General features: G+C 37.8%; 1 protein-coding gene and 1 non-coding gene across 9 annotated transcripts in view; one reads left to right on the top strand and one right to left on the bottom strand.

Moving 5' to 3' along the window:
* The window catches only part of TASP1 (taspase 1), a 307,997-nt gene that overhangs the window by 46,025 nt on the left and 234,601 nt on the right, over positions 1-27,371 (bottom strand). For 6 of the 8 annotated variants that reach the window (XR_004899340.1, XM_028523961.2, XM_036009563.1 and 3 more), the window contains one exon: positions 11,158-11,268. The exons of the other annotated variants lie outside the window; for them this stretch is intronic. Coding sequence is in view for 5 of the 6 variants with exons in the window: in XM_028523961.2 (XP_028379762.1) it covers positions 11,158-11,268 (111 nt within the window). In the remaining variant the exon portion in view is untranslated. The remainder of the gene's footprint in view (positions 1-11,157; positions 11,269-27,371) is intronic. 8 annotated transcript variants of the gene reach the window in all.
* Positions 22,291-22,417, top strand: LOC114507175. Its single transcript, XR_003685444.1, has one exon. It is a non-coding gene; the product is annotated as a small nucleolar RNA SNORA27 (small nucleolar RNA).

Here is a 27,371-nt window from a genome sequence, read left to right as displayed (position 1 = left end):
GCTGAATCGAATGCTTTGCAACAAATGAATTCGCCTATGGGTATAATGTCCAAGAGCAGCTCTACTTTAGTCCTATGCCCCTCCAGTATATGAGAGCCTTTAGCCTTATGGAAAGCTCTGCCTCCTCCTAACATTTAAATCACCACCTTCACTGTTTAATAAGCTGTATCTTTATGATGTTCCCCCCATGATACCTCTTTCTCTTCAAAGTGATTCACATGTCATCCTGTTTAAAGTAAGTCAAACAAAGTTTCCTTACCAGAGTTGCAAACAAGTCTTTTCTATCCAAACGGTTTCTCTTTTCTAACTAGGGAGCAGCCCTCACAGCCACCCTTTTTTTTTCTTTTAAATATTATTCTCCAATTGCTGTTAACAACCCCCAGCTGCACTGGCTCCCGCACCCATTTAAAAGCTCTCTGCCTGACTTCACATCCCAGAGTTTTTTGCAAGAAAAACAGAACTCTAAAATCAGAACTGTCTTGGCCTGGGCAGTTGCCAAGTTAGCTGCTGCCTTAGGTTGAATGGCTTACCCTAGGACAATTTGCACAGTGTTTAAGTTACTCCTTAATAATAGAGATACGTTCATTTTTAAAATGAGAAGAATGAGTAACCGTAAATATAACAGTCTCCTCTTATCTCTGTAGATTTTCTCCCAATGGTTGTTAGGTGCTTTATAACACAATAGGGGGTTTATACAAGGACAGTCTACACTCCTGACATGGAATCCTTATGATTCATATAACGCTTGTCCCATTATGGCCATGAAGTAGCTCTGAGTTGGCCTGCTTCCCTGAAAAACTTTCACCACTGAGCTGTCTTGGGAGGGCTGGGGATAGAGCTATACAGAATCCCCGTTATACTAAGCCAAGAAAATAGTTATCCTCTCTTTCAAAGGTTCACTCAGATTTGTTCAGGACTGAAGAAGGATGCTGACTGAAAAGGAAGAAAGGGATACGGATCAAATAGTAATACAAGCCCTGAAGGACATTTCTACTCTCTTCCTGTTTTATCATTTTATTGTATTAGAACCTGCCGGAAATAGGAGCCACTGGCTAGGGCTTGAAAGTTCTCTGCTGGAAAAAAAAAAGCATTCAGTGAAAAAAGTTTCATTGAAACATGATTTCATTCATTCAACAAATTTTTTTTAGGATTTATTTCATGCTAAGGTGATTTCTATTACCCTTTGTGTAGATGAAAACTGACTATAAAATTTGTCAAAATGTTTTTCTGAGAGTTTTAGGAAAACCACAGTAATAAGAATTATACAATCACTAGTATTCTATTCATAAGTCTTTGTGTTATTTCTGATGGAAAACTTTGTGGCCAAGAAAAAAATACCCCTATATGGTTAGATTATAGCTAGAACTATACCCCTCATGATGGAGAAGAAAATCACAGATGAAAATCCATTTGCAATTGTAAAAAGTGCTGTTATCACTAACAATTGTAAATGTTAGTGATATTTAAGGGAAGAAAAGTTCTGTTTTGTTTTAAAACAAGCAAAGCAGAATATAGGTATTTATAATCAACATCTTTGTATTTTAAAAATGAAAACTAGAAGTACTACAAAATAGTCAGGGGGCTGTAAAGTAAAGCACAGGGAATACAGTCAACAATATTATAATAATTATGTATGGTACCAGGTGGGTAGCTGAAATATTTGGGAAACACTTGGTAAAGCAGGTGATTGTCTAACCATTACATTGTACATCTGAAACCAATGCATAATAATACTAAATGAAAATTGTAAGTGAAAAATACAATTAAAAAAAGAAAACTAACTCTGAATTATATAAGTCTCAGAGCACCACCTCAACAGACTAATCCAACTCAGTTGTTGAAAAGTTGAAATATCATGCCTGCCTTATTCCCTTTGCCGCTAAGAATAAATTACTTAGTTTGCTTCTTTCCATCTGATCCTTGAATAAGAACCAAAGTGTCAGCCTATCTCTTAAGACTATAGTGAAGATGTAACAATCCCAAAGCATTGCTGAGGCACTAAATAAAAACCACAACACTGAGTCCTCTTATAGAACAAAGATTTGTTATATTTTTAAGACAAGTTATTAACATCAGATGAACATCCATAAGTACCTCTTTTCCTACCACCAGCCTAACAGCTAATTTGCCTTCTCTTTGAGGTTATTTTTACAATTGTGTGAGCCCAGCAGAATGCCTTGTCATATGTGCTCACGGTGGCATGTGCCATGAAATGGAAATAAGTGATATTGCTGGGGACCCAAGAATGAAGCTCCTTTGAAGTGCATGTGTTTATATGTGCTCGCCAAATTTTTAATGCCAGTAAAACCAAAAGGCTGTTTGGAATTTTAACTTACAGTAAAATGACACTTTATCTTTTTAATGTTCTGGGAAGCATCAATTCAGTCTAACATTTTTTAAAAACCATAGCTAATTTTGGTAGCAGTGATAAAAATAGTACTTGATAAAGAATTTTGCCTGTTCTGAAAAGGGAGGAAGAGGACGACACCACATTTAAGTTCCAACTAAAATGAAGACTATCAGTTAGGAAACTGCAAAAACTATCACAGAAGAAATAATATGAAACACCATTTATATAAAGTTCAGACAGACCCACATGAGGGCTTCAAAGATAGGAGTAATGGGCAATTTCTAAAGGTGGGTAGAGGGTCCATGGGTGTTCATTTTATTATTATCCTTTATAACTTATAAATATATTACATTCTTCTTTTAAAAATATATATATAAGAACATTTCATAGAAAAGAGGAAAGAAACAAGGAAAAAGAGGGTAACTGGACAACTAGAAGCAATATCATGTACAAACTTACTTATCAGCATCATGAACATATTCAGAGATAGCAAAAACCTGTTATTCTCTGAGTAAGGTGAGGGTAACTTAATGGGAAAGTAACAATTACTACGTGTGCTCATCAGATGACAGTCTCTGGCTTAACTGTGGGCCTCAAATCCATTTAAGATGAAGGATTCCAACACAGACTTGTCACAAAGGTCACTAGCCAAACACACAACCCTTTTTACTCCCTAAGAGCCCCTATGCCTCCTGTTCCGAATTGTTTAAGATTTTTCTTAAATACATTGACCCCTGTGCTCACTGCTTCCTGTTAATCACTGTAAGGCAGGAACCCCTGAGCTTCACAAAGTCTGTCAGGCTCCTGTCAACTGAGAGAGGGCAGGCTGCAAGGGAAAAAATGTACCCATACAGTGTGAACAGTCTTTTATGCTGTATGTTTGCATATATTCTAATTACTTGTATTGAAGCATAAGCTTAAAATCAAAAAGAACTCATTTTTTTCAACTGGAAGGCTTGATGTGTCTTTGTTTACGCAATTATTAGCCATACTATTCACAGTGGCCTCAATAAAGCACTTCTATAGAGGCCTGGAAAGCACATGTAATTGTACTTTAGCAGGTAAAAATATTGTTTTTTTTTTCTCTAAAAGCAGAGAAAATTAATTCTTTTCAGCTGTTTCATTCCTTGGGAGAAGCATTTGCTTTGTGTTAAAGCAGTGATTTGTAGGCATGCCTTTGCCAGCATCTTGTGATCTGGGGTGGGAGGTGGTGGGATGGGTGCTGCAAACACATTCACATCCAAATTGTCCTTTTTACAAGGCTGTTTGTTGAGGCTGTCTTCAGCAATCCATTTAAACTGTCTCCAACCCGTCGTCTTGTTCCTGGACATTCATCATTATCCAACATTTCCTACCCACATTGTTTGTTTTTTACAGCATGTGAAGTTATTTCATGCAACTTTTTATTTTTCTAAAAAAGTGGTCAATTTCTTTAAAAATTTCTACTAAATAATAAGGAAGTTTATTTGGTACTTAATTTATTCATTTAATAATTATTGGGAGCCTACTGTGGAGGGTGAACAGAAATTGGATAAGACACAGTCCTTGTCTTCAAACAATTCACAATCTGGTGGTATGAGTCTCATAAGGCAGTGTAATATTCTAATAGTTGGAAAAATATTTCAAACCCTTGTACCATCCATGTGAGTCACTAGGGTTCAAAGTCCTCTGATCTATTCCTTTGAAATAATTGAGTTCAGAAAAAAAAGTTACAAAGTGCTTCCCTAGAGAGAGAAACAGACACTTTAACACATGTCTAGGATGTGTCATGGTGTGTGCCTACAGCATGTTGCAAAAACAATACAAGGAACAAACTGCCTGGGAGAATGGCTTCCAAAGGATGGCTAGAAGACTCCTATCTGTCCTGGGTCTTAAACAAGGAATGTAATTGGTCCAGGGCATTTCAAGTACAGGTAATAGCATGCGAAAGTTATTGGAAATCTGTAGGTCCTCTTTGAAGAAGTGTCTATTTAGGCCCTTTGACCATTTTTTAATTGAGTTGTTTGTCCACTTGGTGTTGAGCTGTATAACTTTTTTTATATACAAGGTCCAACACAATAATGTTCCTTTTTTATGAGCTGGTAATCTATTCCAAATCTTTTATTACAAAATCATAGTCATGTAATTCTGTAACGTAACAATATCATACTCAAGCACACCATATGACATTTTAGGTGAAATGTTCAAATTGCTGTCCATCTCATGCAAGACATTCACAAACCCTACCAATCACACTCAATGGCATTACTTCTGCCAGACCCTGTGTTTTGGAAATTAACCCCTTATAAGGTGTATCACTGGCAAATATGTTCTCTCATTCAGTGGGCTCCCATTTCGTTTTGTTGATGGTTTCTTTTGCTCTGCAAAAGATTTTTAGTTTGATGTAGTTCCATTTGCTTATTTTTTTCCTTTGTTTCCTTCACAGAAGAGATACTGGCAAAAACACTGCTACAAGAAATGTCTGAAATTTTACTGATTATTTTCTTCTAGGATTTTTATTGTTTCACGCCTTAAATTTAAGTCTTTAATCCAGTTTGAGTTTATTCTTGTGTATGGTGTAACCTGGTGGTCTAGTTTCTTTTTTTTTTTTTTTTGCATGTTATCTGTCCAATTTTCCCCACACCATTTCTTGAAGAGACTGTCTTTACCCTATTGTATGTTCTTGACCATAAAGGCATGAGTATATTTCTGTGCTCTCTATTCTGTTCCATTGATCTATATGCCTGTTCTTGTGCCAACACCATATTGTTTTAATTACTATTTTTTGTTGTTTATTTTGATATTAGGAAGTATGATACTTCTAATTTTCTTTTTTTCTCAAGATTGCTAAGGCTATTTGGGGTCTTTTGTGGTTCCATATAAATTTTGGAATATTTGTTCTAGATCTGTGAGATATGTCATCAGCATTTTAATGGAAATGGCATTAAATCTGCAGATTGCTTTTGGTAATATGGACATTTTAATGATGTGAATTTTTCCTAGTCATGAACAAGCTGTATGCTTCCACTTATTTTCTTTCAATTTCTTCCTCAATTTCTTTCTTCAGTATCTTGTAAGTTTCTGAGTACAGGTCATTTACCTCCCTGGTTAAATATATCCCTAGGTACCTTATTTTTTATTGCAAAAGTAAATGGGATTGTCTCCTTAATTTCTCTTTCCGATAATTCATTATTGGTGTGTAAAATGCCACAGATTTCTGAATGTTAATTTTGTATCCCACTACTTTGTCAAATTCATTTATTAGACCTAGTAGCTTTTTGGTAGATTCTTTAGGGTTTCCTATATACAATGTGATGTCATCTGTGAATAATGACAGTTTTATTTCCTCCTTTCCAACTTAGATGCTTTTTATTTCTTCTTATCTGATTGCTGTGACTACTACTTCTAGTACTACCTTGAATAAAAGTGGTAAAAGTAGATATTCCTGCTTTGTTCCTTATCTTAAGGAAAACACTTAGTTTTTGCCCACTACAGATAACCAAACATATAAAAAAACATATGAAAAAATGCTCAACATCACCAATCATTGAAGAAGTACAAATTAAAACCACAATGACATATCACCTCACACCTATCAGAATGGCTATATTAATAAATCAACAAACAAAAAATGTAGGCAAGGTTGTGGAGAAAAGGGAACACTTATGCACTGTTGGTGGGAATGCATACTGGTGCAGCCACTGTGGAACAGTGTGGAGTTTCCTCAAAAAATTTAAAATGAAACTCCCTTTTGACCCATTGATCCCACTGACGGGAATACATTCTAAGAAACTGGAAACACTAATTCAAAAGAACATATATACCTTTATGTTCAGTGCATTATTATTTACAATAGCCATGATCTGGAAACAGTCTAGGTACCCATCAGTAAATGAGCAGATGAAAAAGCTGTGGTACATTTATACAATGGAATACTACTGGACCTTAAAAAAGAAGGAAATCTTTCCTTTTGTGACAGCTGGATGGGCCTGGAGATTATTATCCTAAGTGAAATATGCCAATCAGAGAAAGACAAATGTTATATGATCTCACTAACACATGGAATCTAATGATCAAAATAAATTTATGAACAAAACAGGAACAGAGGCATGGATACACAGAACAGACTAACAGCTGTCAGAGGAGACAGGGATTGTGGGGCTAAATGAAAGAAGGTGAAGGGATTAAGCAAAAAAAATTTACATATAACACACAGACACAGATAACAATGTGGTGATAGTCAGAGGGAAAGTGGGTGGAGGTAAGCAAAGGGGGTATGAATGGAGATAGAAAGAGACTCTGCTTTGGGTGATGAGTTCACATTGCAGTGTGCAGATGATGTTTTGTTGAGTTGTACACTTGATACCCATATGGTTTTGTAAACCAATGTTATCCCAATAAATTGTATTTTAAAAAAGTTATTAGGGAAAACACATGAACCTTTTGAAGAAGACAAAGCAATCTAGAATGGCCAGAATTTGGGGCTTTGAAGATGAGTGGAGAAAAAGAAGTAGTAGTCAGAAACAATACTGAAAGCATGTTCTTGGGTCATATGAGGGAAGCGCATTTTCTATCAAGGTAAGTAGTTCCTATCCATCCTGTAGGGGAATGAGCAGCAGAGGTGGAAATGTGAGAGAGAGAGTGTGTATATGTGTGTTCTCACTGAAGAATTAAAAGTAAAGAGCATGAGGATAAAAGATATATATTTTGCTTTTATAGAAAGTTATTCAACATTTAACTTAGACATACAGACAAACTAAGTATATATGCTTTTATGGTTCTTGTTTTGACCATTGTCATCCCTCTGATACTAGAACTAGTGTAGCTCTCAACTCATAATTGGGTCAGGTTCTCCTTTTGGCCCTCCTTTTGGCCTTTCTGCTTCAAGACAGTATGCTTCTCTCCTGACTTCCTTTTTTGCAGGACATAATTAAGTTCCCCATAGAGAGAGAAGTCTGGTGACAGCATGGAGGTGGGGGATGAGTAGAGGTGGGAAGGAGACAGTTTGGGAAAGAGTGGTCAGGGCACGCAAAGTGGATGGCACTGATCACATTTGTCCCAAAGGATCCAAAGAGAACCAGCATCCAGGAATGCAAACTGAAACCTGACAGTCTGAGTTGCCTAAAGATGCAACAGAGCACCCTGACTTATCATTGTGGATTGCTGGACAAACTAGAGAGCCATTTGGCAGTGAGAGGATTCAAAAGGTTTCTTAGTTATCTATTGCAGAATAAATTACAACAAAATATAGTAGTTTAAAACAGCAAACGTTTATATCAGTTTCTGTGAGTGAGGAATTAAGGAGTGGCTTTGTTGGATGGTTCTTGCTCAGGGTTTCTCACAAGATTTCAATCAAGAAATCTGCCCAGAGCTGCAGTCATCTGAAAGCTCACTCAGAGCTGAGGCTCACTCAGTGCTGAAGGCTCACTCAACCTCCGTGCCTCACTGGCTGTTGGAAGGAACTCACGGTTTTTTGTCATGTGTGGCTTGAGTGTCCTCACGAAATGACTGTTGGACTTTCCCAGAGTAAGGGATCCAGCAGAGAGAGCAAGACGCCTCAGAGAAGACACAATGCGTTTTTTGACCTCACCTCACAAATCACACACTGTCACTTTGCCATGTTTTTATGCACTGGAAGGGAATCTCAAGAGAAGAAGAATTAAGCTTCACTTCTTGCCAACAGCTTATGGGCAAAACATATGTAATAAGGTCACATAAGAGGACTTTGGGGTTTTCTTGATACCTGAGATTCTCTAACTCTATTCATGAACCAGTAAAGGAAAACAAATCCTGAAAGTGCCTGTATTTCAGTCATCCCACCCTTGAAGGGGCCCACTGGGACTCTTGTAATTGATGTCTGTATCAAGAGGAGTGGCTCATACTGTCTTTCTGGACAATACTAAGTGGCAATGCCATTTTATTGAAACTACTTTCGTTGTGTGATGAAAACACTATGATTTTTCAGAAAAGAGAGTAGACACAGAAAAAGCTGAACTCAGACATTGTGATGTGAACTATACTCTTAATTTTTTGCCCAAAAGGAATCATATGTTACTGACTAATCCAGAAATAGAAGCATGAACACATTCTATAGAGTGAAAATATTTACTAGGAGAATAACCAGAACCAGAGGGTGGTGGCTCTGGAAAAGGGGGTGACCAAAGGTGACTTTCATGTCTCCCTTCCTATATTTCTGCACTGTGTTTGCTTTCATACTACATACTGAACATATATAACTTTTTAAAGCAAAAAATATAAAAATCCATGTATTTTGTAGCATCTACAAATTGATACTAGTATTCATTAGATTTTAGTAGATAAACCTCACAAACATCAATCCCTCCTGTTCACTTTATCAAATGATGATATTTCACTTAGTTCATAAATTGACACATTTCATTCTTCTTCTTGAGACAGAGAGTAAAAAACCAGTTTACAAATTACTACCTTGCTGATAAAACTTACTTAACATAAGCTAAAATTCTATGACTTATCCTTAAATATATATATCTCTATACTATACCACCAAAAATACCTTATAATTTTCATGATTAACTCAAATGGACAAGAGTCCATGCTCATTAAAGAACCAACTCTCTGTCCTAGGAACAGTCCCTGAAGCAGTTTAAAAACTGTCCTCCCACCTGTTGGTACTAAGCATTATTCTGAATTCTTTTGGAAGGCCCAGGTACTTAAAAGCAAACTCCCTGCTTTCTAACTGGGAAAGATATTTAAGGAATTCAACAATGATTAAAATACCAAATAAGCAAATGGCTAATGTGCCTTGGTTTAACAAAAAGTGGCCATTTCAAAAAAAATTCCTGGGAGCAACGTCAGTACCAAGTATAATGGGTAGCAAGAGATAGAGAATACCACAAGAAAAATGACAAGGCTGGTGGTTAGAAACCTGGTGAAGAAAGAGACACTTTACACCACAGGCGGCAAACACAAGGTCCACAAGCCAAATCTGGCCCTCTACAATGTTTTATCCAGGCCCTGCACCTTGCATCTACCCGGGAGCAGCACCAAGCTCTCACTTAACTGTTAAGGAGTAGTTACATTTACACAGTCCTAAAATTACATTTGGCCCTTTGAAGGCAACCGTGAGGCTCATGTAGCCCCTGGTAAAAATGAATGTGATACCCCTGCTTTACACAAAAGTGCTTATTTTTTTTCCTTTGAGGAATGATGGGAGAGATTCTATGAAAGCTCTTCAGGCTTCTATAGAAAAAAAATTTTTATGCTCATGAGATATGCCCAGTCTTCTATTTTATACTCATAGATCCTCAAGTTATAAACTTTTTTTACAGCAATTCACAACAATCATACAATACAGATCAGGTACCACCCACACTTCCTATAAGGAAATTTATACAAAGAGGTTAACTGCCACAGCTCCTGTTAATCACCTGTTTATATGAAAAAATACTTAGAGAAGGATACACATTGGTGTATCCTTCTCTTGGTAAATACACATTGGTATATCCACACAAGGAAATACTATACAAGAGAAAAAAACTACTAACACATAGAACATGGATGAATCTAACAGGCTTAAGGCTGACTGAACACATCAGACATAAATAGTACATATTCTCTGATTCCATTTAAATAAAATATAAAACCAAGAAAAATTAATCATAGTATGTAGAAGTCAGCATAGCAGTTAACTTTGAAGGGGTTAGAGACTGGGAGGTGTTACAAGTGGTCTTTTGAGGTTATAGTAAAGTTCTATTTTTTACCTGGGGACTGGTTACATGGGTGGGTTCACTTTGTGATAATTCGTCAAGCAGTTGCAGTTACGATTTGTGCACTTTTCTGAATGTTTGTATACCTCAATTAAAAAGTCGATTAAAAAATTACATATAGGGCTCTCTACCAGTTTATGTGGCATCTTTATGCAGATTTTTTTAAATGTCCCCTCTGGCCATGACCTGTGTAGCCCAGTCGGTTGGGCATTGTTCTACAGAGTGAAAAGTCACCGGTTCAATTCCCAGACAGGGCACATGCCTGGGTTGCAGGTTTGGTCCTGGTTGGGGTGTGTACAAGATAGATGTTTCTCTCTCACATCAATGTTTCTCTCCCTCTCTTTTCTCCCTCCCTTCTCATCTCTCAAATAAATAAATCTTTTAAAAAAGTAAAATAATAATAAATAAAAATGCCCCTCTGGATGAATGAATTAGAAAAAGGCAACCCATGGGTAGAGGCAGCTCTACAAGTTTGGGCCATGGTAAGTGGAGGGCAGGCTGGGTTTTATCACACATTTGGATGAACATCTGCAAATCTGAAAAATGCTCATTTGACCCTCTCTCACACCACAGCTTTATTGGAAGGACATGGCATACATCCTTATTTTACAGATGTGGAAGTGACACAGAACAGTGACGCATGAGGGTGTCACAGCCAATAAGTGATGGAGCCAGGGTGGATTTCTAGACCAGCAGCTCTTCACATGGTTCTGATTCCTTTTGGGGGGGGAGAACAGGAGGAAGCTTTCTGTGTTACTGTGTATATTGTTATGGGTCATCTCAAATGTTTTGTAGAATAAAGCAAGGGATAAATACATGGTCCCATATTCTTAATATTGGGCTTGGTGAAGGTCCTTGGTTCCAAGCCCATTTTAAAAATATGCTCTAAGCATAGACTCAGAAGTAAACATTCATCTTTTAGATGTTTATCTCTGCAAAAAGATCAGTAGAAAGAGAAGATTACATGTCAACAGAGTATCCTGGCCCTCCCATAGCTTATTGACTTAAGGATAGAAATCTTTCCATGTCTTAAAAAAATGAAAGAGAAAGACACACACATAGTGTTTATGTCCAGCTTACCTAGAAGTGTCTGCTTATTTTGGGAGGAGCCAGGCTCTGCAGAACATCTGCAAGACCGGAGAACAATCACTCCTCCAAGCACACCATCTTCACTGGCCAGGAAAGGTGAACCTAGGCAGAAATGACTAGTAATCACTTCTCAGTAAACTTTACTATTTTCATTTTCAATTTTCATTTGATAACTAGAACAAAAATGTGGTATGAATAATATTTTGAACAATGCCCATTTTCTGACAATCACCATTGTCTCCATCTTGTATATGCTAGATAGCAAAGGCAGGCTGAGTCTGAACAGGGGTCATTTGGCAAAGACAGTGCCACATGCTGCCAAGAAGACTTGAGTGGGGGTGGAGTATGCATTACTGTATTCAGAATGGAAATGGAAACACTACCAGATTAAAGGACCAAACACAAATACAGGAAAAAATGCTTGGCAACTCTCTTTGATCAGCTCCTAAGGATCACTTACCAGGCTCTCCCTGCTGTCAGGGGCATGCCACCAAAAGCTTTGATTTACTACCTTAAATTCAATTTTAAACAATAAGCTACAAACTTTATTACAAACATATTAAAATGCTCCTGATGGTTTACACAAATAAGGGTGGAACTATATTTCTGTTATGAGAGTCTAGAGGTTAGAAATGACTGGGCCTCTGTGAAATCTCACACACTGAAGCACTATGAACATTTCAAGAGCACTACATTTAAAAAATTTGTACTGGTGTTTAAAGAAAGAGAGAGAGATACATGGATTTGTTGCTCTACTTATGTTGCATTCACTGGTTGATTCTTGTATGTACCCTGACCAGGGATAGAACCCACAAACTTGGCCTGTTGGAACAATGCTCTAACCAACAAAGCACCCAGCCAGGGCAGAACACTACATTTTAAATCCCCTCAATTTTCTTCCCAAAGGACATCTTCAAATATCTGGCCTAGCAAGTGAGAACATGAAGAACAAATGCTAAATTAATGCAAGTACTATAAAAGAAATTAGTAAAAATAAAACAATCAAATTGGATTTGGCTGGCACTTCTGGTTAAATTTAGTAAATTAAATGTATGCATTTATGTCTACTCCTTCCTCAAATCCCACTAAGCTGAGAGGAAAGACAAAAAAAAAAGCATGGCCAAATAAGGACAAGGAAAAAGACAAGAAGAAAACTGACCCTTTAGAAAATGGAAAGAAAATATACAAGTAGTCAGTTGCTCACCTAGCAGACCTGTGAAAGCTGAAACCTAAGCTTCCATGGCAGGGGTGAGGTTGGTTGGAGTAAGGGGACACCTATAGGAAACCACTCAGTTTTTTTCATAAAACCCAAAAAGAATTGGAAATTGGAGGCTTCAAGTTCTTCTGAAAGCAGGAGTACAGGGTAGGGCTAAAATGAAGATGGTTGACTGAGAGCATTCAAAAGGATCCTGGATGTCTCATAACTCATTCGAGCTCAAATGTCTCTACTTCTTCCCTTTGCAATGACTCAACACTGCAAACCATGTCAGATTCTGCCAGTTCCCTCAGAAGGTTGCACACTTTCACCTGCCTTTGCCGCTTTACTTCCACTGAGAAGGCTCTGAACATATACTCTCATCACGCTGAACTCACTGCTCCAGTTCTTCAAATCTCTAAATTTAATTCAATAAATATGTACTATGTGTCACAACTTTTCTAGGTACTGGCAATACAGCAGTGAACAAAATGAAGTCCCTGCTCACATGTAGTTGAGCAGGTTGGGGGTCAAGTAATGCACTTGCATGTCAATAAAAACCCATCAACACAACAGTAAGTGTGCTATGGAGAAAATGAGTCCTAGTAAATGGTGGAGGGTGTGACTGGGGCAGGAATTACTTTACATCAGAGGCAAGGAAGGCAACTTTTGGTAAAAAGCTAATCTGGGATGATCTGGGGAAACAACAACCTAGGCAGATGAGCCATGCAAATGCACAGACTCTGAGGTGGGAAGGTTCTTGGGTGTTCAGAACATACAAAGGATGCTACAGTAGCGAGAGTCAAGAGAGAGGGGCAAAGAGAGGGTAGACTGTGAGAAAGGCAGGGCCAGGTCAGGCAGGGTTATACAAGGCCTTGTGGGTTCAGCAAGGAGTTTGGATTTTACTCCAAGTGTGATGAAAAGATGATATAGGGCTTACACGACAACACTGAGAGATTTTATTTTGCACTGGTTGGCAGGGCCAGAGTGAAAGCAGCAAGCCACTAAAGAAACTGCCATGGCAACCCTGTTGAGAAATGGTAGTGATCAGGGTGAGCCTAGTGGCAGTAGAGACTGTCAACAGAGGGTAAGCCTAGGATTTATTCTGTAAATAGGACAGGGTTGTTTACAGAATGGATATGAGAGGCATGGGAAACAGAAATAGCAAAGCTTACTGTAATAAAAAGTACGTGCCCAACACCACATCATTAAACCATTCAAAAACCATTAATGGTTCCCAACTGCCCACAGAATGATGTCCAAACTCCCTACCCCAGCCTAACCTTCCTCTCCCTCCCCAACCTTCTCTTCCTATTTATTTTTACACATCATATGCCCCAGCCAAATTGGACTTCCTGTATCCCATTTCCCCAAGACTTCCCCTGGGTCCATGGTTATGAAATGTTCTTCCTGGTTTCTTTTCCTCCCATGAACTGAATCTGTTCTTCAGCTCCAATGACTTTATACAGACTATGGGGTGAGGGGATCTGATTCACCTTTGAAACCCTCTCAGTGACTAATAAAGTGCTTTCACTCATTTACCACTTTCCCCATCCCCAAACTCCTCAACACAAACACACACACCCACACACTCCTGCAATGGGGGGTGTATGGTATGAGGATGATAAGATAGTATGTGAGTCCCCTGAAAGGGCATGGGGCCCCAGATCACATTGGGAGCTTATTATCTGGGCTCATCATCCTTGGTATGAAATCACTAATAATCTAATGAAACAATGATTGGCACTATCTCACAGTTCTAAATTTTTCTTGGAATGTGCTCAGATTTCATATTTTCACCTTGATGTTAAAAAAAACTACTCAAGGCTTTTTTTTGAGTTTTGGGGTAGCAACTCTGCTCTTAAGCAAAATGTATACAAAAAAAAAAAAACATGCTTCAGCCTCTTCAGTTATAAATCATGGATATTAAAAGACATCTTTCTGAGCTGTTGTGAAGACTGATCATGAACTTTGCAACCTCTAAGGTGCTAATTAAACATTTAGTGGTAGTAATACTGATGACAGATACTTTATAGCATTTTGCTGGCTCTCAAAGGTTATCATGTTGAACAAAATCTATTAATGTCCCTAACCTGATTAACCTTCTACAACAGCCAGAGCCAGCGCTCCACTGACATGCAGCAGTTGGGTGGTGGGGGTGGTGACAAGGTGTCAATTTCCCAAGTTAAAATGTCAAACAGTCTTTGTATAAAAGGAAATACTATTTCTCATTGTTCCCAGAAAGAAAAGAAAAATTAACATGAAGTGACTTGTTGGGCACCATACTAGAGGCTTTCTATATCCATACAGAAAATTGTTGGTAAATATTAATAAACTAAGACTACCCAAAGTCTTACTACTATATATGCAAACAGTTGCATAAAATAAGTTAAGAAGATTAAGGAAAAAAAGAATTAATACAATTAAGATTCATTCACCCTAATAAAATGTCTTAAATAGATGAAGTCTATAACTGTTCTAGAAAGAAATTATAATTACAGATGGTAAGAGACACAGTCACTGTGATCAAATGTGTATAATCTGGACATTTATTTAGATTGCAAACTCAGACTTCAAACATATGAGACAACGATTTACTGTATGTGTTCCATAATCTTTAAGGAGAATCACTATAAGTATTAAAATAAAGAAGTTAACAGGAGTATTAATCTATATTATCTTTATTGCTAGTGCCAGAATCCCAATTACAATGATTTTAAGTAAAGAAGGATGATTGTTGGCTCAAAAAATCCAAGAGAAAAACAATTCAAACTTTTGAAAGAGTAGGGATGTGACAGGTTTTGGGAATAGCTAGAAACAGGTTTCTCTACTATGGATGGCGATGCCCAACAACAGCTCCACAACTGTACACTGGTCAACTTAAGCCACCAGAGAGACTTCCTCTCTTCATTAGTTTTAACATTCTCAGGGGCCATCACTCAGACTCAGGAAGATAGGGAAACCTGACTGGCTTGGCTCTGGTCAGGATTTAAGCCTAGAACAATCAACTGATCAAGAGGACCATGGAGTGAGGTCACAGATGAACAGCCAAATTCACAGATATCCACAAAACACAAATGGACAGAATACTGGGCTACAGAACCAGGAAATCAGGGTTCCAGATCTGATGCAGTATACCTGATCTCAGACAATCCACTTCACCTCTCTGAACTTTGCTTTCTTCCTCATTTGAAAAATTAGGAAACTAGACTAATAATCTTTGATGCCCCTACCAGTTCTAATAGGCATAGTCCTAGGAGTACTGTCAGTTTAAGAGATTCATGTCTACCCATAAGCAACAACCAGCCATTACCTGATGCCAGCAAACTCTTTTTGCAAAACTGATACAACACTTCTTCAACATGTGAGAACTTATCAAGAGAGTGATTATGTAGTCAGAAGGCAGCTGCTAGTGTTCCATCTTCCCATCACATTTAACAAGAAACCTCTGTCTTTTAAATACATTTCTGTGGATTTCTTTCTTCTCTTTAATGTCTGCATGCCAAATCACTTGAATGCCATTTTCTCTTGAAGGAATTACACATACATTGGGAAAAATAAATATGCTAATACACACAGAGAGAAATGGTTGGGTGGTCAGGTAAGGAAGAAAATGAAGGACTGGAAAATAATGAATGTTCCCTGATGAAAATACATGCCTCTAACTCTAAAAGAACAATAAAAATTATAAATATTTTTGCCCTGACCTGTGTGGCTCAGTGGGTTGGTCATCATCTGCAAAGCAAAAGGTTGCTGGTTTGATTTCCGGTTAGGGCACATGTCTGGGTTGCAGGTTTGGTCCCCAGTCAGGGCATGTACAAGAGGCAATGATTGATGTTTCTCTCTAATATTGATGTTTCTCTCTCTCTCTCTCTCTCTCTCTCTCTCTTTATCCCTCCCTTCCCCTCTCTCTAAAAATAAATTCATAAAATATTTTTTAAATATATAAATATTCTTTAAACACAGAAGCAGGATAACAGTTTATACTTCCTGGAAAACCAAGGACCTATCCTCTAAAGATGCACTTAAGTTAGTTCATATATCTTTTATAGATGGGAAGTATAAGCACAGTAACATGAAGACCATATAACATAATGAGAGGAGCCAATCACTAAGTTTAGAAGCATTAGCTCATTAATAAAGTGCCACTATATTCTGCCTTTGAAGAGAAATCTACAGATTGCTGCCATCATCCTATTAGACATGTATTAACTTAAGTGCATTCTATCATTTCCTGCTCCTACAAAACTGGCAATGGAATGGTTATTACTACATTCATTTGATAGATGAGAAACCAAAGGGAGGGAGGAAAGAGATAGAGGCACAGGGAGGAAATGATAAGCTTACAGAAACAAAGAAGTGGGGAGCAGAACACAAAAACACTGACCCAGATCCTCTCACTACAAACCCCACATATACCCACCTGTTCCTCAAAAGCCCAACACTACCACAGCCCAAGGGTGTCACCATTAAGTGCGGTTTTCTAGTAATACATACTGTTTTAAAGTCTCAATTTCTTTTTAAGTTTTTTTTGTTTTAAGACTTTATTTATTTTTAGAGAGGGGAAAGGAGGGAGAAAGAGAGAGAGAAACATCAATGTGTGGTTGCCTCTCACGTGGCCCCCACTGGGGACATGGCCCACAACCCAGGCATGTGCCCTGACTGGGAATCGAACCTGAGATGCTTTGGTTTGCAGCCCACACTCAATCCACTGAGCTATGCCAGCCAGGTAAAGTCTCAATTCTTTAAAAAGGTGAATCAAGTATGACCAATGACCCCTTTGAAATTCCTTATCTACCAAAATTTGGAAGACAGAAAAAGTTAACCTGTGTCAGAAGAAAAAATTCCACTCCATTCCATCAAACCATACTCAGAACCTTAACATATCAGAGACACTCAATCTTTGGAAAAAGTTACTGATTCTGCCATAACATTAGAAGTGGAAACCAAAGTGAGGACTCCATTAAAGCTTTTGCTTCTTGATTTTAACCAATTATACTACAGAATATATTCACCTGATACTGTTCTGGAAATTACAAATGATACAAAAAAAAAGGTTTAACATAGGATCTCTGTCCTCAATGAAAAGAAAAATTAACACACGTCAAAAATCATAAAGCAATTCAAAAAGAATCAGGGGTTATCTTCTGAATATTCCAGTCCAGCATTCTAGCTGCAGGGGGTGGGATCCAGGATTCCACAAATTCACCCTTAAGTAACAACAACAGGATAACAAATGTGAATCCCTGTAGGAGGAAGCAAGTGACAGTGGGCTACAGAGATCTGAAGGCTCACTGGAGAAAAAGCCAAATGGGCCTGGATTTCCAGCCCTGGTCCTGGCACTTTCCATGTTAACTTCAATAAGAAAGAAAGGGATTCTTTGTCCTCAGGCTCTACTGAGTCGTCTCAAGCTTCCTGGGGAGGTGAAAAACACCTATCCCTTCCAGTTACAGCTGCCAGAACTTCCATTACCAGGTAAACTGTCCTCAGTGGGTGTGTGGGGGCGGGGGAGGGGCGGGGGAGGGGCGGGGTAAATTCATACTTGGTCATTAACACTAGACTAGAAGCCATCAATTTGAAGACAATATTCATCAACCAATATTTCATATTTTCTAAACAGTCACTTTAAAATATTTGAGATCAACTCTGTCAAACACTGTTAGGAGGCCTGGGTATGCAATGATTACCACAAACTTCATGTCCCTAAGTGCTATGGTTGGAATATATATGTGTCATCTCCAAATGTGTATGTCAAAAATCTAATGGTATTAGGTTTTTGGAGGGTCTGATGGCATTAGGAGGTAGGACCTTCAGGAGGTGATTAAGCCATGAATAAGATTATAAGAGGCCCAAAAAAACCTCCCTTTCCCTTTCTGTCATGTGAAGTTACAGTGAGAAGTCTACATCAAGAAGAGGGCCCTCACTTGACCATGCTGGCACCCTGGTCTTAAACTTCCATCCTCCAGAACTATAAGAAATAAATTTCTGTTGTTTACAAGCCACCCAGTCTGTGGTATTTTATTAAAGCAGCCCAAATGGGCTAAGACACCAAGTCACCTATGACAAACAAAATCAATCATTGCCAGAAAGGCAAATCAAGCAGCTTAATGGAAATACAGTGCATGGTAGTTAGGGAAGGAGACAGTATTTGAATCAGGATGGACAAAGACAGCTTCTCTGATGAAAGTGATATTTAAGGAGAAAAATCCAAGCAAGTAAGAGAATAGTAATAAAGGTATTGGGGCCTTGGAGCAACAAAGTTTCCAGCATAGTAAAGAAATATATTCCCATATATAATCATGTCTAACAACCAGAAATGGTATTTCTCATTTTAAATCAAGAGAAAGAATTTAGCGGACTGTTAATGGTTAGTGTCCCTACTGTTAAGTCTCTTGATTATCCCCTAACAAAAGACATATTCATTGTTTTACTTCCAAAAACTGTACTGTAGGAACCACATATACAGGTTTTAAATATTCAACAAGAACAAAAATATATATAAAGTAAAGGTATGAGTCTTACTTAAGTTCCATTCCAGAGGTGAGTAACTTCAAAAGTTCCTTGTATATCCACTCTGAAATTACCCATACTTAAACATACATCTTTTTTCAATATTTCACTCAATGGCAGCATTTTATATAAATGATTCTTCTGTATCTGGCCTTTTAAATTCAATACTATGACTTGGAAAACCTACCATTTCAGCACACACAAATTTAGCTATTCTTTTTAACAATAAATATATTTTTGGACATATATACCATTACATCTTTTACTAGTTCCCTAGTGATTGGCATTTAGATTGTTTTAGTTTAGTTTATTTGTTTGTTTGCCATAACAAGTAATGATACAGCAAACATCTAGATATATATATCTCCTATACTCATATGAATATGCCTGTAGGATACCTTTCTAGATGTAGAGTTGACAAATCAATTATATACTAAAATAAATAATTTGCTACAGATTCCCAAACTGCCTTCTAAAATGATTTACACCCACGAGAAAGTGTCTGATAATGCCCATTTCACAACAACCTTGCTAAAACTAGGTAACAGCAAACTCGTTATTACTAATCTGATATATTAAAAATGGTATTACACTGTGGTCTTGATTTACATTTTTAAATTATGAATAAAGTTAAGTATCTATATGTTAACAAGCCACTTTTACTTCTTTATCTGTGAGTTGCCTTCAAAGCTGTGGCATAGAAAACTGGTTGCCTACCCATTACCCATTCTTCCTTCCTTCCTAACAAACCTCTCTTGTTTGGGGTAGAAATGTGCCCAGCTTCCCAAAAGCCTTTAGAGCTGGCAGGCCACGTGAGGGAGTGTCTAGCAGAGCTTGTTAAAGGGTAGATTTGACTAGCATGCATCTTATTGGGTGTTGCTGTTTGCCTCAGATGTAGTCTTTGTAGCCATGAAGAATAAAGCCACCCACTAAACACTGCCAAACAAAGAATCTACACCCTTTTGCACTGCGGAGCTGCTGTGCCAGCTTTGGACTGCTTTTAGACTTCTTATATGAAAAAAGAAAAGACCTCATTTTGTTAAGCCTTTATAGTTGGGATTATATCATATCAATCAAACATGATTCCAAAATGAAAATTTCATTTATCATTTCTCTGAGTTCTTGGTGGTGGTTTTTTTTTTTCCCCTTACTAATCTGCTAAACTCTTTATACATCAAATCAATAAGTTTTGGTCACATGTTTTGCAAATATTTTTCCCAGCTTGTCATATATCTTTTAATTTTGTCTATGACATTTTGGGGGGTAATAGATAAGCTTTTAATGCTTATGTGGTCAAATTTATCATTTTTTTCCTTTATGGTTTCTGTGTTGAAATTTTTACTGAAAAGGCCTTGTGTAATGCAAAATTATGAAATAAGAAGTCCAAGTTTTCTGTTGGCACTTTTTGTAATTTCAGTTTTTACATTTAAAACTTCAGACTCGTGCCCTGGCTAGCATAACCCAGTGGATTGAGCGCGGGCTGCGAAACAAAGCATTGCAGGTTCGATTCCCAGTCAGGGCACATGCCTGGGTTGCAGGCCACGGCCCCCAGCAACCGCACATCGATGTTTCTCTCTCTCTCTCTCCCTCCCTTCCCTCTCTAAAAATAAATAAATAAAATCTAAAAAAAATACTTTATTAAAAAAAAAGCTGGAAGCACAGCTTTAAAAAAAAGAACAAAACTTTAGACTCGTGACGTCTAGCCAAGATGAAGGTACAGGCAGATACACTTTGCCTCCTTGCACAATTAAAAGGATAACGACAAATTTAAAAACAAAAAATAACCAGAACTGCCAAAAATCTAGCTGTACAGAAGTTCAACAACCAAAGAGTTAAAGGAGAAACACTAATCCAGACTGGTAGGAGAGGCAGCCAGGGTGGAGAGGATGAGAGGCAAGGTGGTGGCTGGCGGACCCAGCAGTCCTACATTTGCACGCAGGTAAACTGGGAGGAACAACTGGGGAGTGAGACAGACCACACAAACCACAGTTCCAGCATGGGGAAATAAAATCTCAAAACCTCTAGCTATGAAAACCTGTGGGGGTTGTGGTGGCAGGAGAAACTCCCAGCCTCAAAGGCAAGTTCACTGAAGAGACCCACAGAGTCCTACAATACACAAGCCTACTGACTCAGGAATCAGCACCAGAAGGGCCCAATTTGCTTGTGGGTGGCAGGGGAAGTGACTGAAAGCTGGCAAGAGCTGAGTAAGCAGCGCTGTTCCCTCTCTGACCCCTCCCCCTCATACAGTGCCACAACACAGTCAAGTGGGTTGCTCTTCTCTGGTGAATACCTAAGGTGTCACCCTTTACAACGTAAAAGGTGCATGGAGACAAGAAAAATATGGTCCAAATGAAAGAACCAAAAATAGAACTCCAAAAATAAAACTTAGTGATGAAGAGATAGCCAACATATCAGATGCAGAGTTCAAAACACTGGTAATCAGGATGCTCACAGAAATGGTTGAGTATGGTTGCAAACTAAAGGAAGAAGTGAAGGGCTGTGCAAAGTGAATAAAAGAAAATATACAGGGAACCAACACTGAAAGGAAGGAAACTGGGACTCAAATCAACAATTTGGACCAGAAGGAAGAAACATTCAACCAGAACAGAATGAGGAAATAAGAATTCAAAAAAATGAGGAGAGGCTTAGGAACCTCTGGGAAAACTTTAAATGTTCCAACATCCCAATCATAGGAGTGCCAGAAGAAGAGGAAAAACAAGAAATTGAAAACTTATTTGAAGAAATAATAAAGGAGAATTTCCCTAATCTGGTAAGGGAACTAGACATGCAAGGTCAGGAAGCTCAGGGTGTCCCAAAGAAGTTAGACCCAAGGAAGCACACACCAAGGTACATCATAATTCCATTAGCCAAAATTAAAGATAAGGAGAGAATCTTAAAAGCAGCAGGAGAAAAGCAGACAGTTACCTACAAAGAGTTCCCATAAGACTAGCAACTGATTTCTCAAAAGAGACCTTACAGGCAAGAAGGGGCAGGAAAGAAGTATTCAAAGACATGAAAGGCAAGGACCTACATCCAACAGTAGTCTATCCAGCAAAGCTTTCATTCAGAATGCAAGGGGAGATAAAGTGCTTCCCAGATAAAGTCAAGTTAAAGGAGTTCATCATCATCAAGCCCTCATTATATAAAATGTTAAAGGGACCTACCTAAGAAAAAGAAGATCAAAACTATGAACAGTAAAATGACAACAAACTCATAACTATTAACAACTGAACCTAAAAAACAAAAACAAACTAAGCAAACAACTAGAACAGGAACAGAACCACAGAAATGGAGGTCACTTGGAGGGTTATAAGTGAGGAGGGGGAAAGGGGAGAATGGGGGAAAAAGTACAGGATATTAGAAGCATAAATGGTAGATACAAAATAGACAGGGGGAGATTAAGAATAGTATAGGAAATGTACCCCCTTTTCACTTTGCCAATTGGACTTGTGTCTTTATTGGCCATTCAAGTGGGGCAAAGGGACTACCCTTTTAAAACTCAAGCAAACTGGGTGTTTGTCTTGTATCCTGTCAGAGAAAACAAGTTAAAAAAAAATAATAATAATAAAAAATAAAAAAATAAAAAATAAAAAAAAAGAATAGTATAGGAAATGGAGAAGCCAAAGAACTTACATGTACAGCCCAAGGACATGAACTAAGGAGGTGGGAAATGTGGGTGGGAAGTGGGGTGCAGGGCAGGGGTGGGTAAATGAGACAACTGTAATAGCATAATCAGTAAAATACATTTAAAAATTTTTAAAAACTTCAATCCATTAGGAACTAATTCTAGTGTGAAGGAGTGTAGTGGAGATCACACTTTATTATTTTTTCCTACATGGCCAGCAAATTGCCTAACATAAATTTACTGGAAAATTCATCTCTTACCCAGTGACGGAAATGTATTTTTATTACATATTATATTCTCATATGTATTTGCATTTATACCTAGGCTATACTGTTCCATTGATGAAACTATTCCCAGAGATACCAAATGGCTTTAATTATCAAAGCTTGACAGTATAGTCTATCTGATTGGGCCAATTTCCTTCATTACTCATTATTTCTACAATATTCTTTACACTTTCATGTGATTTTCCATATAATCTTAAAAGTAGGATTGTTTAGTACTCTCCACTCTGACTGTATTTTCATACAAACATAATAAAAATGTGATTTTTCTTAAGAGTCAGGCTGCCTTGATAAATTTTTTTCCAGGAAAATCTAAAGATGGAGTCAATTATATTCTTGACACCTCCAAATGCTGGAAGCATGTGGATTTTTAGACAATAAAATGTGACATGATATCCCTAAAATAAAATTTGCAAGCACACCTTTATATAGTTTAAAAGAATCAAATACAGTAAATATCTTTATAGAATGTCTTCTGAGATGTAGTATGAAAAACCACTTTTTTTTTCTTCATGGCTAGTTCTTAGTCTTCTGATCCATTTTATCTGATTCACTACATGCTATACTCACTATCAATAATATTTCTAAATCGAAAGATCATTTTCAGGAACCTTCAGCCTACTCCCATAGAACAGGACAAAAGCAAAATCAAGCAAAAAGGGTTTGGATGGCAAGTTGTGAGTGAGGTGAAAACACTGGATTTCTAGGTCAACTAACCAATCATAAGTATATGTAAGTGTTTGAAACATCAAAAAAAACTATTCTGGGTGGATAAGTTTTTACTCATTGAATTCTAGATTCCATTTGTGCTAAATATCTTACAGCATTTTCAATAAAGTCGAAGGCACCAGTATGTGTGAGAAATGCCACGTGCTTCAGGAGAACTATGCTGGTATTTTCTAGCTTAACTTGGTAAACAAAGTCAATATGATCAAATAATGCAGACAAACACCTTGGCCTGCACTGGACTGTCTTCACCAGTCACTGCACAGAGGCTCTCAAGGATCTCAGACGCTAAAAACTAGCTCACCTGTTGCTGCTTACGGTTTTCAGCAGCTCATTGCTGCTGAGGTTCCCCCTCTCGAGCTGTTTCTTCACATAGGCCATGGTGCCCTATCCACAAACTTCTTTTACTGTGTAAGGTCAGATTCTGCTTATTGACTGTGCAGAAGCACATGACACGGAGGCTTCCTATCATGTTTTAAATTCAAACTTAGAGTCAGTTTAATGTAGCAACTACTTTGCTTTTGAGTAAATAAATGGCAAAATGGCTTCACATAGTCTCTGTCTGGAAAGCCTGATAAAATGGTATGCTATTGTGACATAATAAGAAATATGCATTTTGATCCTAATCCACAGTACCTGGCACATGGCTCCTAAAACCCTCATAATTAGTTAAGAGAGCTAGAGAAGCATCTTTTTTGTTCATCTGGTTTTTGGGTTTTTTAAACTGATTTATGTTTTTTTATTGTAATTACATTTTTTTGCAGTGACATTGGTTAATAAATTATGTACATTTCAAGCATACAATTCTATAATACATCTCTATATTTGCATTGTGTAATTTATCATTCAAATATCTGACCTCCCTTTACTCTTTACTACCTCTCCTGTCCCCCTTTCCCACTGGTAACCACCATACTGTTTGTTGTCTGTGTCTATGAATTTGTTTTTCTTGTTTATTTGTTGCTTTCAGTTTTATAGCCTCCATATGACTGAAATCATATGGTTCTTGATTTTTTCCATGCAACTTATCTCATTTAGCATAATATTCTCAAGGTTCATACTCCTGTTATAATATTTAACTTTGTTCCCAATTCCTGAAATAGGTCCAGAGCAACAAAAGTGAAATGGATGTCTTTTGTTATTCACAGCAAGTTCCTTTCAACCACACCTGAGTTTATATAAATGAAGTGACTTTTGGAAAGCCCCTAGGTAACTTAAGAATTAGGGCTGGTTGTCAGGAAAATCAATCATGTGATAGAAGGCAGGAACTTACAGATCCCCACCTTAGACCTCAGGGTAGGGAGAGGGATTAGATGTTGAATTAATCACCAATGGCCAATGATTTAATCAATTGTGTCTATGTAATGAAGCCTCCATAGAAATACATAGACACAGGAAATGGTATGGTGGTTTCCAGAGGGAAAGAGGTTAAGGGACTAGCAAAGGGTAAAGGGGACCAAATATATGGTGACAGAAGATGATCTGACTTTTGGTGGTAGGCACACAAAGCAATATATAGATCATGTATCATAGAAATGTACACCTGAAACCTGTATAATGTTATCAACCAATGTCACCCAATACATTTAATTTAAAAAAGAAAGGACAGGGTTCGAAGAGCTCTGGGTTGGTACACATGGAGGTACTAGGAGAACAGCAAGCCCAGAAGAGGCATGGAAGCTCTGAGCCCTTTCCCACATAATCTGCGTTATACATCTCTTTTCATCTGGTTGTTCCTGAGTTATTCTTTTACAATAAATCAGTAATCTAGTAAGTAAACTGTTTTCCTGAGTTCTGTGAGCCACTCTAACAAATTACTTGAACTCAAGAAGACCGCCATAAGGACTTTCAATTTATAGACGTAGGTCAAAAGAACAGGTGACAGCCTGATTTTGTAACTGGCACCTGGAGTGGAGACAGTCTTTTGGGACTGAGCCCTTAACCTGTGAGATATGATGCTTATCTCCAAGTAAATAGTGTCACAACTGAGTTAAATTGTAGCACACCCAACTGATATCTAGAGAAATAGAGAATTGCTTGGTATAGGAAAACCCTCCGACATTTGGTGACCAGGAACATCAGAAGTGAAGGATTGAAAGTGGAAGAGACACACTGGAGGGTATTTCCTTAGCAAATGTGGTTGTTTCAATATTTTTTACATTCGTTACTATATTGAGAGGATATACAGTTAGATTATTATGTTTGAATATTATTATCTATCAGTGCTTGAAATTACAACTTGAATTCTATAAACACTACACTGTTTACAATGTGAACTTTAAATGAAGCTGTTTGATACCCATATCTAGTGAGTTACATCCTGAACCTGCAACAGAGAGACATCCATTAATGCTGGAGGGCTACTCTGCAATTAGACAATGTATCAATGCAATAGTATGTGAGATACTGTATCTCACTTGAATGTACTTCCTTCTGTATTTCACTTTCTTTTGTGTTTTATTTTTAATGAAGTCACTGAACTTACTGAATACCTGTTCTGTACTCAGCATTTTCCCAAGCAGTGTGGTATGCAAAGTCTAAAAAAGAAAAGTTTCTGACAAATTTAAAACCCAATTGGCAAGATACATTTTACTTACATAATAGCGAATAATAACATATTTAATTATATATATACAAGTACTTATACTATACATGTATTACAAACACGTACATGTGTCCACTAGAATGTATGGACAATTTCAATGTCTTACTCACCACCTATCACCTAGAATAGTGTATGACACACAAAAGATGATCAATAAATATTTGTTAGATGAATAAATAAATAGCCCAAATAGTGCACCTGTGTTAAGTATTTTAGGACTTAATAAGGGTAAATTCACTTTATTAGGAAAAGGCCTGAAGGTGGAGCAAAGGGAAAATCTGCCCTTGGACGTGTGATGAACTTGGACTCTTTTTTTTTTTTTTTTTAATTTTACTTACTTATTTTTAGAGAGAGAAGAAAGGAAGGAAAAACAGAGGGAGAGAAACATCAATGTGTCGCTGCCTCTTGTGTGCCCCCTACTGGGGGCCTAACTTGGCCTGCAACTCAGGCATGTGCCCTGACTGGGAATCCAACCAGTGGCCCTTTGGTTTGCAGGCTGGTACTCAATCCACTGAGCCACACCAGCCAGGGCCAAACTTGGATTTTTATCATGGCACTAAGCAAGCAGTAGAATGAGCAGTCACAGCTCTTGACTATTTGGACAAGGTGAACCTTGAGAAAGGTCATAAAGAAAAGCGCAACAGCTCAGAATATGACATGTACTTAGCTGCTAGATGATATGGACCTGGGGAAGGGCTAAAAAGCTGCTTGGCTGTACATGTGGAGGCATGCTGTTCTGGTACAGGCAACAATGGGAAAGGAGACAACTGGGTTTTGGCATAGAGGGCAGTTTTGTCATATCAACAAGATAAGAATTAATGAGAGGAGCCAAGAAGAGAAAAGACAGGAGCAAAGCCTGAAGATCCAAGGAACAGTGTAGAGAATGTTTACAACTATGCGGTGGGGAAATGACATAAGAAACAGACCAAACTGACTAAACCAAAAACACAAGAGGGGAGTAGCAAGGAACAAGGGGTCCCAACTGGTCATCTTGTGGGAATGGTAACAACAAAGGAAGAAAGAGACTGGAGGTATCTTGTGGCAGAAGAGAAGGATGAAATGACAGCTATAAAAGATGGTAATTGGTAATCCAGAAAGACAACAAAGTAGTATCATTTCCAAGATCTTCTGCTTAGCAAATTGATGACAATGGTCATAATAACTAGGCACTTGACTTGTTAACAAAGCTTCAACAGCATTTTTAATTCTTTGAAAAAGTCCAGCAAGTGTCGCCAGACCCAGAGCTCCCACAGTGAGCTC

The sequence above is a fragment of the Phyllostomus discolor genome, chromosome 9, assembly GCF_004126475.2.
Source record: "Phyllostomus discolor isolate MPI-MPIP mPhyDis1 chromosome 9, mPhyDis1.pri.v3, whole genome shotgun sequence".
NCBI classification, from domain to species: Eukaryota; Metazoa; Chordata; class Mammalia; order Chiroptera; family Phyllostomidae; genus Phyllostomus; species Phyllostomus discolor.
The sequence above is the reverse complement of the archived record's forward strand: the minus strand, read 5'-3'. Positions and strand labels throughout refer to the sequence as shown.